The 16205-nt window shown below is 42.1% G+C and overlaps 1 protein-coding gene across 1 annotated transcript; it reads left to right on the top strand.

Annotated features, from left to right (window-relative positions):
- Window positions 1-1978: 1978 nt before the first annotated feature.
- LOC121541691 (adenylate kinase isoenzyme 1) lies at window positions 1979-15086 on the top strand. Its single transcript, XM_041850930.1, has 7 exons — window positions 1979-2083; window positions 7569-7603; window positions 10482-10517; window positions 10776-10939; window positions 12350-12466; window positions 12759-12950; window positions 13387-15086. The coding sequence occupies exons 2-7, from the start codon at window positions 7597-7599 to the stop codon at window positions 13453-13455; spliced, it is 585 nt and encodes a 194-aa protein (XP_041706864.1). The 5' UTR covers window positions 1979-2083; window positions 7569-7596; the 3' UTR covers window positions 13456-15086.
- The last annotated feature ends 1119 nt before the right edge of the window (window positions 15087-16205 follow it).

Genomic DNA, 16205 nt, shown 5'->3' with positions numbered 1-16205 from the left:
ATAGCCTATGCACACATAATCCTGTGTTATGCAGGGATCTCCTGCTACAATGCCATAGCTGTTAGTCTTCAGTTTCCAACCGTCTACGAGGGGTTAGTCATATATTCTGCTGGTATACTGTCCCTTTGTGGTGAAACATGTGTACTACAGCTGTCTTGTGTACATCATTGGAAATGACAGACTTCCGTAATTCCTGAATAGTGAAGGTTGAGGGTGTAATCTTGTGCGCAAGTATAATGATTTTAAGCACTTTTTATTATTTCAGTGACAAGCTATACTTAATTGTACAGTATATACGTTGCATATTTTTTTCAGATCATTATGTAAAGGTTAGAGTATATTTGCAAAAAATGTTAGTGCCTATTGTATTTCTATTCTCTTGTGGTTATCAGAGTTATCCTGTAGCAGACCCAGTGGACCAAAGACAGGTGCAAACTGGAGAAATTAATCAAAAACGGCTTGTAGTAAGATCTAAACGTACAGAAACGTGTTGCCTAACAGATGATCCACGATGGACATTTTTGTTGCTTTTCCTCTTTGGGACTCCATTTGTAAATGTGTTAGTTTTACCATGTAGCTCTATTTTGTACCTCAAGGGTCATGACCCTAACCCAGGGTGGGTCATAAACCTAACTCAGGATGGGTCGTGATCTATATGATTCATCTCGATCTCTGTAATAAGAGGCTTACAAGGTCCCAACTGTTTTCCAAACAGAGCTAATTTCCTCTATTTTTTCATCTCTTGTAAGGATAAACTTGGTCCAGATCTATCCGGTACGCTTCTATTTGTCACTACCATATGTACATATATTTTCTTTTTTTGTATTTGAGGACATGAAGATGTCCCGTCTGCTTTTAATAAAATATTGATTCAAATGTTTTATGTGCCTCTGTAGTCATGTCCCGTCAACAGTGTTCCATACATTACCATAAGAAAGTATGCTTTCAAACAACCGTCTTTGCTTCAACTTCAACACATTGCATGTATGTGTTGTTGTGTTGTGCCTACCTTTTTTTGATTACACCCCATACTATATTGCAGAACCATTCTTACGTCCACACCCAATTGGTGCAGTGTATGATTCAATTTTCCCCCACCCAAAGTGGATAGTCTTTAGATATCCGATATGTAACGTTTTACATCATCATTATCAAATTAGTCTCCTCGCCCAGACAAGAACGACTCCTTATAACAGCAACTAAAAACAAGGTCATAAAAAAGGATGGGGAGTGTAATTGACTTGCCCTTGGTTGGGCGAGGCACAGTGAACTGACCAAACATGTTGGTTTGCTTTTCTCTGTTTTCCAAAGGAGATTACATAACAGTGACCAGAATGCAAAGAGATGCAGTGCTCTTTATTCAGCTTGAGTTGTGGTTCACCTTAGCACAATGGCTCTTTTCCTGTTTATTGCAAAGAGACAGATGCATCATTGTTATTTTATTGTTTGAGAGTCCTTTGATAATTCCTGGCATTTCCTGCACATAAACAGCCTCTCATCTATGACGTTACAGGAGAGGCTGACTATGGGAAAACATTTTGAGCAAAGGCAAAGTAATTCCCATACATCTCAAGTCTTCTGCTGGAACAGACCACAAACCTCCTACGTAGCGCCACCCCCTCCCCAGCAGTTGGTTCTGTCCGTATTAAAGGAACAACATATCAATCTGCAGTTAGCTGATAATCCCCCTCTAACTGACTTCCTCATTAGCTTGGTCTCTCCCTAGCTTCCTAGTTCACTCTCTCTCTTCCCCTCGATTACACAACCTCTCCTCAATGAAGCAGGGTGTAAAATGTAAATGCAAAGGGAGCCGCCATGGATCGAACACACACAACACATGATGACAATAGCTAATTCTTACAGCAGTTGCAGGCACACTGCCCACAAACCCCAACCTCCCCCTCCCACTCCTCCTCTCTCTCCCTCTTTTCCCAGAATGCACTGGTATCTGAGCAGGCTGAGCTGTGCTATAAAAAGTGGAGGAGGGGGAGGGAGAGCTGCCGTGCAGCAGGGACACTGCTCAGACACACACAGGATCCAGGGACAGTCACACTTGTGGACAGAGCCGCAACGTTACAGAGAGGTCAGTACAGAGGACAGACAGCCACACAATGGCAGCGGTGCAGAGGAATAAAAAGCGCAGGAAGCAGGGCTTGGGGCATAATTGTGCCGCAGGAACACAGAGAGGGGCTTGTGAGGGAATAGTGGGCAGGGCTGCTTGACAGACTGGAGAGAGACAGAGAGGGAGAGAGAGTGGCACTGTGAAGTGGCGCCTGACCCTAGCTGTAAGTGCTTCTCTGATGCAATGCATTTAGAGGCTATGGAAGGCTGAGGAAAAGGGCAGCTGAGGCACTTGCATACTGTATGTAGCATTGTCCTCATTCTGCTATTTACATTTTAGTCATTTAGCAGACGCTCTTATCCAGAGCGACTTACAGTTAGTGAGTGCATATATTTTCATGCTATGGTGTAAGAATGTCAGAGCCAAATGAAGTGTGTGTCATTCTATGTGTCATCCACCATGGCTGTGAATGGACTAGACCATGCCTGTACTGCATGCACAGTAGGAGATCAAAAGAACAGGCTTGGCTGTTTTCTACTATTTTTCATCCTTCATTGTCCATGGCAGAAACAACGTGCTCCTATGCCTGTCAGGTTGCTCATTCCCATCAACCCGCTGTCATGTTATTTGCAATATGCCACGTTGCATTGATGCGGGGTGTTGCATACCTTTTCATGCTATTGATTCTTCTCAGTTAATGGTAAAGATCCAAACCAGAAAGGCCCTACAGCCTGGAACTCACACACACCACACAGCTACAGTACACATCCTTCTCTCCCTCTCTCTTCACCCCCCCCTCTCTCTCTGTAAAGACCACAGAATATCTTAACTCAGACTGGGCTGATGATGTCAAAAAGCTCTCCTGCTTTCCCTTAAAGGGATATCACCACTATTAATGGAGCAGTACCACAGGAGGACCACATACAATACAGTACATCACCTGCTTTGCATAACAGAGAGCTGTGGACACTGCAGTTGTATTGACAGATTATGTACTTATTGCTAAATACTCTTTGCTACACTTACATTGGCTTTACCAGCTAAGCAAGTGCAATCCAGCCTTCAATGTGCTTTCTGCGAATGGTTGACATGGTATCTGGGAACAGCTGCAGAGGGGACAGACAGGGTCTTTTTATAGCTGAACTGCATGACCGGAGACACCAATAACATGCTGGGGAAAGAGAGAGGTGCATTGGATATCCACAGACTTGAGTTAGGGGCGAGTGGGTTAGCAGATGCTTCTTGGTACAGGTTTTACGCACGTGGCTTACATGAGGAAACTGAATGGGTTGATTCTGGAGCATTCAGATGACGCTGACCTTGGTGCTGAAACATTACAGTGTCTGTGGAATCACGTTGTATTAATTGAAAAAAGTCCATTGCAGGAAGCAGTGCAATATTTTGAATGTATGCTTCTTTTGTGCATATGGAACATTTCTGGGATCTTTTATTTCAGCTCATGAAACATGGGACCAGCACTTTACATGTTGTGTTTATACAGTTTGGGAACCACTGCAGTAGAGCACAGTAGAGTACAGCACTGTATGGTATGGTACAGTGCAAGACAGAGTTTTATTCAGTACAGTAGAGTAAAGTAGAGTACAGTAGAGTACACTAGACTAAAGTACGCTACAGTACAGTATAGTTTAATTCGGTAGAGTACAGTACAGTATAGTTTAATTCGGTAGAGTACAGTACAGTTTAGTTCAGTAGAGTAGAGTACATTAGAGTAAAGTAGGGTGCAATACAGTACACTATACTTTACTTTTCTTTACTGTACTGTGTACTCTACTGTAATATAATGTACTCTGCTGTGCTCTACTGTACTGTGCGGTACTGCCCAAACTTGCGAAACATAGATGTCTATGATTGCTTCAGATTTGGTCTGGTCCGGATCGGACCAAATCTGAACCAATTATAGACTTCTATGTTTGGGCCAAATAAAGTCAGGACTGGACCAGAAAAAAAGATGCTCGGTCTGGACAGGACCAAAAAAGACATCCAAAAGACATCACCGTTGGTAAATACTTAGTGTAAAAAACGTGTAGAAAACATAACAGTCAACGTAATGGCCGATGTAAGGGGTCAACATAGTGCTGTGTACCACAATATAGCACACGTCACGTAACACCTCATGTGAAGTTAACCATACTTTTTATATATTTGTCCTATTTCACACATGTACATGTGTGTATTATACACGTGTGAATTGGAAATGTGGTTTTTGCATATCCCAACTCCCCTTGAGACACCCTCAGAGAGTGGGGTCACGGCCAGGGTCTGCCATGATTAACCCCAGCTGCTTGGGCAGTACCCAGTCCTCCCCTGATTGGAGGAGGTGTGTGTTTGGCATGCCAAGGAGGCTGCACAGCCTAGTGAGGGCACCATAATAGGCCAGGGTGGGAGTCCCAAAGGGGCACAGAGATGACTCAGACGCCTGGGTGACATTTACAAAGGACACAGGGTCAACAGCTCTACATAAAACTTGCCACCCTGGACCTGGACTACAGAGTCCTACCACTTCTTTCTTTCTCCTCTGTGAGTGGGGTAGAATAATCTTATCAAGTACTGGCTGCCATATTGAAGCACTTTTCCAAGGGTGAAATTTATACTTGAGCTTGTCTGTGGAACAGGTCTGAGCTGTGACTTTTTTTCTGGTGGATTATAAAAAATCACAAAGAAAATGAAAGGACATCTACGCTTAGCAAATTAAGATGCTACTAGTCACCTGCCTACCTGTGTCTTTGGCAGTGTCACTGGAAAATTAATCATAGGATTTTTTAAACCAGAAATGCCCATAGTGTGTTGTTGGTAACCTGTGAGTTTATGCACTGAAAATGATTACCACGACACGAGCAAACATGCAACCATTATTCTACTCACCCCGAAATGAACCTAATATTCTGATTTCTCCATGGAGTTCAACTCAGGACACTCTCAACCGCAGGTTGACTTTTATTGTCATGAGTCTTGTCCTGGAGGCAGAACTGAGAGAATTCCCCTTAGAGAGGCCAGCTGCAGTCAAAATGGGCTATATTGTACAAATTCATGAAAACAAAAATCAGCTTTTTGGTCTTAATTTAAGGTTAAAGTTAGCATTAGGGTTAGGCATTAGGGTTAGCAGTGTGGTTATGGTTAGGGTTAGGCATTAGGGTTAGACATTAGGGTTAGCAGTGTGGTTAAGGTTAGGGTTAGGCATTAGGGTTAGACATTAGGGTTAGCAGTGTGGTTAAGGTTAGGGTTAGGCATTAGGGTTAGCAGTGTGGTTAAGGTTAGGGTTAGGCATTAGGGTTAGCAGTGTGGTTAAGGTTAGGGTTAGGCATTAGGGTTAGCAGTGTGGTTAGGGTTAGGCATTAGGGTTAGCAGTGTGGTTACGGTTAGGGTTAGACATTAGGGTTAGCAGTGTGGTTAAGGTTAGGGTTAGACATTAGGGTTAGCAGTGTGGTTAAGGTTAGGGTTAGGCATTAGGGTTAGCAGTGTGGTTACGGGTTAGGGTTAGCAGTGTGGTTACGGTTAGGGTTAAGGTCAGGTTTAAAATAAGATTGTATGACTTTGTGGCTGTGCCAGCTAGTGACCACTCCGCAAAGTTTCCTCCAGAACAGCTACTCTTCCTGGGGTCCAAACAGACTATGGTAACCCCATTTTTTTAAACATTTGAGTCACTTAGTGTTCTTATTTACATTTACGTCATTTAGCAGACACTCTTATCCAGAGCGACTTACAGTTAGTGCATACGTAATTTTTTATTTTTCATACCGGCCCCCCGTGGGAATCGAACCCACAACCCTGGCGTTGCAAACGCCATGCTCTACCAACTGAGCTACATCCCTGCCGGCCATTCCCTCCCCTACCCTGGACGACACTGGGCCAATTGTGCGCCGCCCCATGGGTCTCCCGGTCGCGGCCGGCTACGACAGAGCCTGGATTTGAACCAGGATCTCTAGTGGCACAGCTAGCACTGCGATGCAGTGCCTAAGACCACTGCGCCACTCAGGAGGTCTTATCCAGAGCGACTTACAGGAGCAATTAGGGTTAAGTGCTTTGCTCAAGGGCACAGACAGATTTTTCACCTAGTTGGCTCTGGGATTCAAACTAGCGACGTTTCAGTTACTGGCCCAACGCTCTTAACCTAACGCAAGGAGACTTCTTACTTTCTCGCTGAAAACCCAAATTGTAGGGTCAGCTTCTCCTATCCCAAGACACACTGAGTTTTACACTTACATTTACATTTACATTTTAGTCATTTAGCAGACGCTCTTATCCAGAGCGACTTACAGTTAGTGAGTGCATACATTTTCATACTTATCCCTCAACAACTGATTGAAAAGCACCCTCCCTACCACCGCCTTTGTTTCAGCCAGCAATGACTGATTCTTGGTCAACTCGTGTCAGACCTTTTCATTTATTCCACAACAATTTATACAGGATCAGTTTTCTCTCCAACTGTTTAGCCAGTTGTTTCAGGCATATTCAAAATAACCACACACCTAGGCTTCACCCTCGTCACATGACCCAGGCATGCAGCCATTTGAGCTGAGAGATCTGTTTACACATGCCATCCTGATGCACCCAGAAATGATCCTCCCTCCTCCTCCGGCCCTCTGGGACTTAGGAAGGCCTGAAGAAAACGCACAGGGAACATTATTTTATATCTTATTTGGTCATATTAACTCATATTTACTGCAATCAGAAATATTCAGATTCCATTCCATAATACAGTTTTTGCGCAGGGATGGTACTATGCTCTGGTCTTGATTTTTGGGGGGTGTTAAGGAACATCAGGTTCAGCTATAATTTCTGGTTGAGGGGTATAACCGGCTGCTGAGTGATCAGATACTGTACTGTACCTCTCATTGATTCTGTCCATCTTGAGTTATGTGGAAGATGCTAATGCAGCTGTAATTTACACTGGGGTCCTGAGTAATGCTTCTGACTTTACATGATGCTGACTTTACTTGATGCTGCATTCTAATGATTCCCTTCTGTGGACTGGGTTTATTGTTCCTAAGTCAAGTTATATTCAAGTTACATAATATACAAATGGTATTGTGTTTGTTCTGCAAAATACTTGGTCAATCAGAGATGTGGAGTCTGAGGAAACTTTATTCTCACATAAATTATAAGAAAGTAACAATTTCAGGCTGAAGTGGTTTAGACATTTCCTCTTTTGCTTGGACATCAACTGTCTTAATGTCAAAACTAAGAAAGAGTATAGGCTTTACTGCAATAATATGAGCATTTATTCAGATTAGATTATGTAATTTGCTGTAATTCTTTTGACAGGGACAAGTAAGTATACTAACACAGCATTCAATTGAAATCAACTGCTTTGGAGGACACAACAATATAAAAAAATGATAAGCTACTGACTGATATTACTGTATTTGGTTCTCTTTGAAATAGGAAAATGAGACTGTGTATCTATTTGCATGGAGTCAAATTCAGTCTAGGAAGTGGTACTAGCTCTGAATGTGCAAGCTAACTTTTTCTCTGTCTTCTATTTCAGTTAAAAATAATAGCCCTTACAGATCAAGATGGCAGGTAATTATGACAATTGATAAATATGTCGGTCTCCTTTTACATAAAACTTTTTTCATGGGAGAGGTACTTGTGTTCTAAGCAATGATTTATATATACACTAGATGACTTTGTGGGGGTGCTGTGATGAAGCCACTGCGTCTCCATCTTGGCACTCTCCCACGTTGTAAAAAATATTTTGAAAACTATGGAAATGCATTTATTAATGTCTTTATTCATTTTTGCAATGGTTATTCTATTACAGACAGTTTAATGCATAATTTAAAATTATATTGTGAGCTAAACATAATAAAATGTAAATATATATAAAAACATTTGTCTTAAAGTATACTGTTTTGAGATTACTAATGTTACTGTCCCCAGTACAATAAAAAAATACTTAAATATATGTAATTTTGTCCTTAAAACATTGAATTGAAATACTGTAGAATTCCACTCATTCCTAAGGAAATCACCTACTGGGGAGTGCCAATATGGCCAACCGGTGGCTTCAAAGCCTCTCAATAACGTAATTGGTCCTAAGTGTATGCTTAGGATATGGTGCCCTCTTCTGGTTATTTATGATATTGTAACAGCTGAAAGGAACATACTGTACCTTCACAGTCAACACAACATTCATATGGGAAAATAGATTATATGAGTTCGTAGCTATACATTCTATTGTTGTTTATTATTCGATGAGGGAACATTCAAGGTGAAAGAGATTTCTTAGCTACTTCTTATAGCTACTGCGTATAGCTACTACTTATCAGTGACAGAGTGCCTTCAGAAAGTATTCATACCCATTGACTTATTCCACATTTTGTTGTGTTAGGAATGATTAAACCATGCTGTCACGGCAAAATACAATTCAAAATTGATTAAAAATATGTTTGTTCTCACCCATCTACACACAATACTCCATAATGACAAAGTGAAAACCTGCTCTAAGAAAAATGTTGCTATTTTCTTGAAAATGAAATACATACATATTTTATTTACATAAGTATTCACACTCCTTTGCTATGACACTCCAAATTGAGCTCAGGTGCATCCAATTTCCTTTGATCGTCCTTAAGATGTCATTACAACTTCATTTGAGTCCATCTGTGGCCAATTCAATTGTTGGGACACGATTTAGAAAGAAACACGTATCTGTCTCTATAAGGTCCCACAGTTGACAGTGCATGTCAGAGCAGAAACTATACCATGAATTTCAAGGAACTGTCTGTAGATCTCTGAGAATTGTGATGAAGCATATATCTGGGGAGGGGTATAAAACAAATTCTAAAGTTTCGAAGAGCACAGTGGTCTCCATCATTGGGAAATTGAAAAAATATGGAACTAGCCAGACTCTGCCTAGAGCTGGCCATCCGACCAAACTGAGCATCCGGGCAAGAAGGACCTTGGTCAGGGATGTGACCAAGAACCCAATGACCACTCTGATAGAACTACAGTTGATTGGCTGAGATGGGAGAACCTGCCAGAAGGACAACAGTCTCTACAGCACTTCACCAATCTCAGGTTTATGGGAGAGTGGCTAGATGGAAGCCACTCCTGAGAAAAAGGCACATGACAGCACGCCTGGAGTTTGCAAAAAGGCACGTGAAAGACTGAGCTCATAAGGCAAAAGATTCTGTGCTCTGATGAGACAGAAATTGAACTCTTTGGCCTGAATGCAAAGCGCTATGTCTGGAGAAAACCAGGCACAGCTCATCACCCGTCTAACACCATCCCTACCATGAAGCATGGTGGTGGCAGCATCATGCTATGGAATGCTTTTCAGTGGTAGGGAATGGGAGACTGGTAAGGATAGAGGGGACAGTGAATGGTGCCAAATACAGGCAAATCCTTGATGAGAACCTGCTTCAGAGTGTAAACAACCTTAGACTGGGATTAAGATTTATGTTCCAAAAGGATAATGACCCCAAGCATACAGCCAAAGCAACGTTGGAATGGCTTCAGAACAAGAATGTGAAAGTATTTTAGTGGCCCAGCCAAAGCCCAGATTTAAATCCCATTGAAAATCTGTGGAAAGACTTAAAGATTGCTATTCACTGCCGCTCCCCATCTAACTTAACAGAGGTTGAAAAAATCTGCAAGGAAGAATGGCAGAAAATCCCCAAATCCAGATGTGCAAAGCTGATACAGACTTACCCAAGACGACTCAAAGCTTTAATCGCCGCCAATGGTGCATCTACAAAGTATTGACTCAGGGGGTTCATTTACAATAAATGTGCAAACAATTCTAAAAACATGTTTTCCCTTTGTCATTATGGGGTATTGTGTGTAGATGGCTGAGAAAAAAATTGATTTAATCCATTTTGAATTCAGGCTGTAACAACAAAAGGTGGAATAAGTCAAGGGGGGTGAATACTTTCTGAAGGCACTTGAGATATAGATAGGTTTACACTGCTTGTGCTTGACTCTTATCCAATCCAGATGTACAAATCTCAAAAGCCTTTAATAAAAGGTACTTTTGGATTCCCTAGTGACTCAAACACTGCATATTCTCATGTGGAATAACTCAGACCATTATGCATAAATACGCCACATTGCTACCAAATGTGTGTGACTACAGTGAATTTGGCTGATCTTAGCCCAGAGCTAGCTAGGGGCAATTTTCTATGTGGTCACAAAGCATTGTGAAGTGGTTGGCGAAGGTTGCCAAGGTAACTCCATTGTATATAAGTCCAAGAAGGCAGAGGTTCCATGTCAAGATGGGTTGCTCAGCCAGCTGCTCCAGACAAATTGTCCATTCTGATGATGGTTTGTTACACTCTTACAAAAACTTTGAGTGAACTTGGTTTACTCTCAGCAAGCTGCAGGGTTAATCAGTAATCGTCTGAAGTTGTTTCTAGAACTACCAGCTATGTTTCTCTGTTGTCTCTGTTCCTTCTAGACAAAATCAAGGACGCCAAGATCATCTTCGTTGTAGGTGAGTGAAATAATATAATATATAATCTTATTTTCTTCTTTCAAAATCAACACTATCGGGCAACACAGCACAAAATGCATGTTCTAAATGTCTGATATAAGGTGTAGTCAACACTTCTCTTGAAAGAATGCACTAAAGTAAACAGTAAATATACACAACAGCCCTGTGTCATAAACCAACCACCACTAAAGTTATGGTTAGATGGGATTCACCAACCAACCAACACTAACCCCTGTCCTCCTTGTATGTGTCCCCTAGGTGGGCCTGGCTCTGGTAAGGGCACCCAGTGTGAGAAGGTGGTGGCCAAGTATGGCTACACCCACCTATCTTCTGGGGACCTGCTGCGTGCTGAGGTAGCATCCGGCTCCGAGAGGGGCAAGACCCTCCAGGCCATCATGCAGAAGGGAGAGCTCGTACCCCTGGTAAGTGGCTGGGACAGTGCACACAGTCATCCCTAAAGCAGTTACTATGTAATAACATGTTAACAATGTTGTTACTACAGTAATTATAGTCTAACTACACAGGTTTAAGGTATAACGTACAGTTTGTGCTGAATTCCTTGCAATAAGTACCAATAAATCAGGTTAATACTCATTTTAATCAGATATTGTGTTCACCAAGGGTTGGAACCGGTTCAGGGAACAGAACCAAAAACAGGAAAATAATTACATTATTTGAGGAACAGAACCCAAACCGAAAACGAAAGTGATCTATACTGTTCCGGAACAGAATTGTTATTTTAAAAGCATGGGTACCAGTTAATAACGTTCCTTTATGTTCCCGGGCATTTTTTCCCAGTCGCAACAAAGCGCCTATGCAAAGCCCTCACTATGTCACTCAAACTTATTCCAGCGTCTGCCTGTCAGCTGGAAATCTTTGCCAGTGGGTGTGCGTATGTGTAGGTTAACTGCCCCTCCTCTCTGAAGCATAGGTTACTGTAGCCTAATGATGACGTTAGAAGCCTAATTCAAAAAATTGGGAGAGATGTTTAATTAGTGAAGAATGGATTTACTTTTTCAATGCTAGTTAAGGATACTATAGTTTTCACCTTTCACATTGGATTTATTAACCACAAAAAGGTAAGACGTGTTTTTAATTATTGTGCTGCTCTGCACACACAAGCTTGTTAGCTAGCTAGCTAACATTTGCTCTGGTCCAACGTTAAACCAACTCGGAAGTTCAAATACATTCAAAGTTCCTCCATAGAAGCCGCTCCTCCGTAGGTATAATTCTGTGGGCCTAATTCAGATAATACATGTCATAACAAGATGCCCAGCGCTTCAAAGCAAGCTTCCCCCATCCTCTCTCGCTCTCTCCTCATCCTCAACATTTCAGTTGCATCTCGCGCCCTACACTGTGACTGGCAGCATAGTGTGTGTGTTGATCTTTCATTATGATTAAACCATGCTGTCACGGCAAAATACAATTTGCTCTTAATGACTTTCCTATATAGATTAAGTCACTTACCCGCTCCACAGCAAGCTGCTCCATCCACACTGATTGGTGAAGTCATTTCATGTCGAACTAAATGTAAAAAATATATATATTTCAGAGGTTTAAAAAGGAACAGAAAGGAATGATATAAACTGGTACCTTCTTTTGGTTAGAACCGGTTCATAACTTTATTTTGCTGGTCGGAACAGTGGAACAGAACAAAAAAAATAATGGTTCTGTTCAGAACGAAACGATTGGAAAATAATTCTGGTTCCAAACCCTGGTGATCACAAGTTACTTTATGTCACTTTTCGACACAGAAGTGAAATTGTTCAAACATCTTTCTATGAAGGTGCGTGTGTTTCATGTCAATAAATAGTACATGTGCCCCCCTCCAGGACACAGTCTTGGACATGATCAAGGACGCCATGATCGCTAAGGCTGACGTGTCCAAGGGCTTCCTCATTGACGGCTATCCCCGTGAGGTCAAGCAGGGCGAGGAGTTTGAGAAGAAAGTAAGACGAGACAGGAACATGGATTCACATTCAGAAAATCCATATTTTTACATTGCTGTGCAATTAGGTTGCAGCAGTGCAAAAAAACTCAGAACGCAAGTTGAGAAACCTATGCACTTATGAGGTGTCCCGTCCTTTCAAAAATCACCAATAGCTCAATATCCCTCAATTTCCCACAGTTCTTCTCTCAAAATATATTTTTCTTTAGCACATCACCTCCCACTTAAGAGGACTATATCATTTCAACAACCTTTTTAAAGTTGTCCTGACCATTATGTTTATCTTCTCACAGATCGGAGCCCCCTGCTTGCTGCTGTACATTGACGCCAAGGGTGAGACCATGGTCAAGAGGCTGATGAAGCGCGGTGAGACCAGCGGTCGCGCTGATGACAACGAGGAGACGATCAAGAAGCGCTTGGACCTCTACTACAAAGCCACTGAGCCAGTCATCGCCTTCTACTCCAGCCGCGGCATCGTCAGGAAGGTAAGACTGTCGGCACTAGTTATAGGCTACTGTCATTGGTTGAATCCACAGGAGGTTGACGGCACCTTAATTGGGGAGAACAGGCTCGTGGTAATGGCTGGTGCGGAATGAGTGTTTAATGCCATTACATTTGTTCCGTTCCAGCCATTATTATGAGCCGTCCTCCCCTCAGCAGCCTCCACTGGTTGAATCCCAACATAAGAGAGAGAGATAGAGAGTGTCATAGAACAGTGTAAGATAAACAGTGTAAGATAAACAAAATAAATAAGTGGCATGTAAAAAAAGATATACATTGTGACAATATACCCAAGTGTCTGACCTCGCATCTCTTGTAAACTCTGAAAACTCAACTCTCTCTCTCAAAATTCTCATCATTTTACAATGATGACGCCACCGACATCTCATTTCATGCCTTTCTCTCTCTCATTCTCCTCAGATTGACTCTGAGCTGCCCGTGGATGAAGTCTTCGGACACGTCGCCAAAGCTATCGATGACCTGAAGTAAAAAGCAACACGACTGGATATGAACATTGTTTTGGTCATTATTTTCTAAAAGTCCATCTTATGCCGAAGAAAGTAACAATCTGCTGAGTCACCACCCACAGGGCACACACTGGTTGAATCAACGTTGTTTCCACGTCATTTCAATTCAATTAAGTTGAACCAATGTGGAATAGACATTGAATTGATGTCTGTGCCCAGTGGGCTTGGTTATAATGAAAGACCATTAAGGAACAGCGCTGCCTTAATTTAACACTGTACTCCCTCTCCAGCAATAATCTCCTGTTTCAGTCCACCAACCACAACAGACACCCATATACGGCCATATTCACAAGAATGTCATAACTTCCTGAGAGTGTACTGTTCACTTCCTGTTTGTCCGCCATGTCTTCTCCACACTTCCTGTACAGTATGTCTATGTGTGTGTGTGTGTGCATGTACAATGCCTGCCTGGGGTGGCTCTGGGCTACACTCTCTGCTCCTGTGCCGCCAAATAGACACCGGAGTATATGGGAAAGCATGGAGACTAGACTCCTTTATGGCTGGTGCTAAACGCCATGCAGTGACAGACATGGCAGCAGGCCATTACATCATACAGGCTTTCAGGATATAGTATAGTTCTCCCACAGCAGGAAAATAGTACAATAGTAACCAACCATTGTAAAAGAAAATACAGCAGGCCCATGTTCTTATTTATTTCACTGTCTAACACCTCATGATATGTCCCATTACATCACATAACAGATAAGCTATAAAATATTATGCATAACATAAAAGCTATCCTTAAGATTTAAATAAATAAGCACTACGATTGTAATCTTTACATGGTATTATTTGCAGGTGCCTATTTGAAAATGTCACAATGTCTATCATCAAGTGATGTTACTGTAGTAGGATAGTGCAGCGCCCTTTGATCTGCTGCCGTTATTCATGTATGTTTAGCCCAACAGGCCGCCAGATGGTGCTATTATTCCTTATGTCGTTTGTCATCTGGTGACAAATGACCCAAGGAATAACAGCGCCATCTGGCGGCCGGTTGGGTAATGTGTTTTGGCGCAGGAGATTTGTTTTCCTTTCCGAAGGAAGTAAATATTACTTTGCAGTTGTAATCTGTTGCTGGAAAACTATACCATCCAATTAGGATGAACTAATCCAATCTCCTCGAAAGGTAAGTTCTTACTTTTGTAGTGGCTAACCTAACCCAATAATGTACTAAAGGAGCCTAACGTTACTCCTTATAGTCCAAGGACCTTAAATGTTCTGTTTAGAGGCAAATTGGCTCTGGCAGCTAAAACAGCCAAACACTCCATCTAAATGTGAATCGATTCTCAATTGCGGCTCGGTTCTAGAAACAAAAAGCCCTCTACTTACATATCATATCAAAATAATTTCACAAATACAAAAAATATACTGTTAACCGGTTTTAACACAGTTGAAGCCAACAGTATTTTTCAGAGACAACACATTTGTGGCATCTGTTTTCCGTTTACATACAGGTGTTTGGAGACGCATATAGCTAATTAGCACAGGCATGCCTCTGTCTTCTGTCTGTTTTCCGTAAACAAGTGCTGTAACTTGGAAATATGGCCATGTGGGAACCCTAACCCCAACCCTATAAAGGTGTGTATAGTTGAACCTTTTGTTTTTTGAAAATAATTTCTCACTGATATGAAAGATACATTCCTTATGTTTCTAAAACTGTACCACAAGCGATGCGTTTTAACGTTTAGAGTGAGCGTCGGGGGTCTTAACCAAAATTCCCAGGCCAGAAGATACCATCTTCAATAGGCACTAAAAGTAGTTATCATCTATGAATGGGTTATGGATAACCTAGTTAAACGTTCCTGCTAGACACTCTAGCTCAGGTAGGATTGCAAATGTTCATAAACGTGTGCAAAACAACCCGCTTTCCAAACGTGGATCTTTGGTCGGGTCTTTTAACCATTTATTAGCAGCATAGATAAAAACAGAACACGATTCCATACTTAATTAATTACATAATTACTGTAAGTCCATATCATAGATTCCATTGACCCAGCATATAGTACTTTAGTGTAAAAATGAGTGGAATATGCAAAGTCAGACAAACTATAGACAACCCAACACAACACACGTAAGTAGGCCAGTTAACTGCTTCTACAGTCTGCCTGACTTGCAAATGATTTGAAAAAATACTGCACTCTAGTGGGCAAAAACTTGATGATCAAACCTATTGCCGCATATACCAGGGGTAGGCAACCCTGGTCTTGGAGTGCAGTGTAGCTTAGTTGGTAGAGCATGGCGCTTGCATGCTAGAGTTGTGGGTTTGATTCCCATGGGAGACCAGTTTGAAAATGTATGCACTCACTACTGTAAGTTGCTCTGGATAAGAGTGTCAGCTAAATGACTAAAATGTGCTGCAGGTGCTTCATGTTTTTGGTTTAACTGACCTGGAATTTAGGCTATCACTGGGCCTCCCGCATGGAGCAGCTGTCTAAGGCACTGCATTGCAGTGCTAGAGTCCCATAGGGCGGCGCTCTAGCGACTCCTTGTGGTGGGTCGGGCACCTGCAGGCTGACCTCGGTTGTCAGTTGAACTGTGTTTCCTCCGACACATTGGTGTGGCTGGCTTCCGGGTTAAGTGGGTGGGTGTTAAGAAGCGCGGTTTGGCAGGTCATGTTTCGGAGGACGCATATCGACCTTTGCCTCCCGAGCCCGTTGGGGAGCTGCAGCGATGGGACAAGATCGAAAAAGGGGGTAAAAAATAACAATTTAG

Source organism: Coregonus clupeaformis, chromosome 27, assembly GCF_020615455.1.
Source record: "Coregonus clupeaformis isolate EN_2021a chromosome 27, ASM2061545v1, whole genome shotgun sequence".
In the NCBI taxonomy this organism is placed as follows: domain Eukaryota; kingdom Metazoa; phylum Chordata; class Actinopteri; order Salmoniformes; family Salmonidae; genus Coregonus; species Coregonus clupeaformis.
The sequence above is the reverse complement of the archived record's forward strand: the minus strand, read 5'-3'. Positions and strand labels throughout refer to the sequence as shown.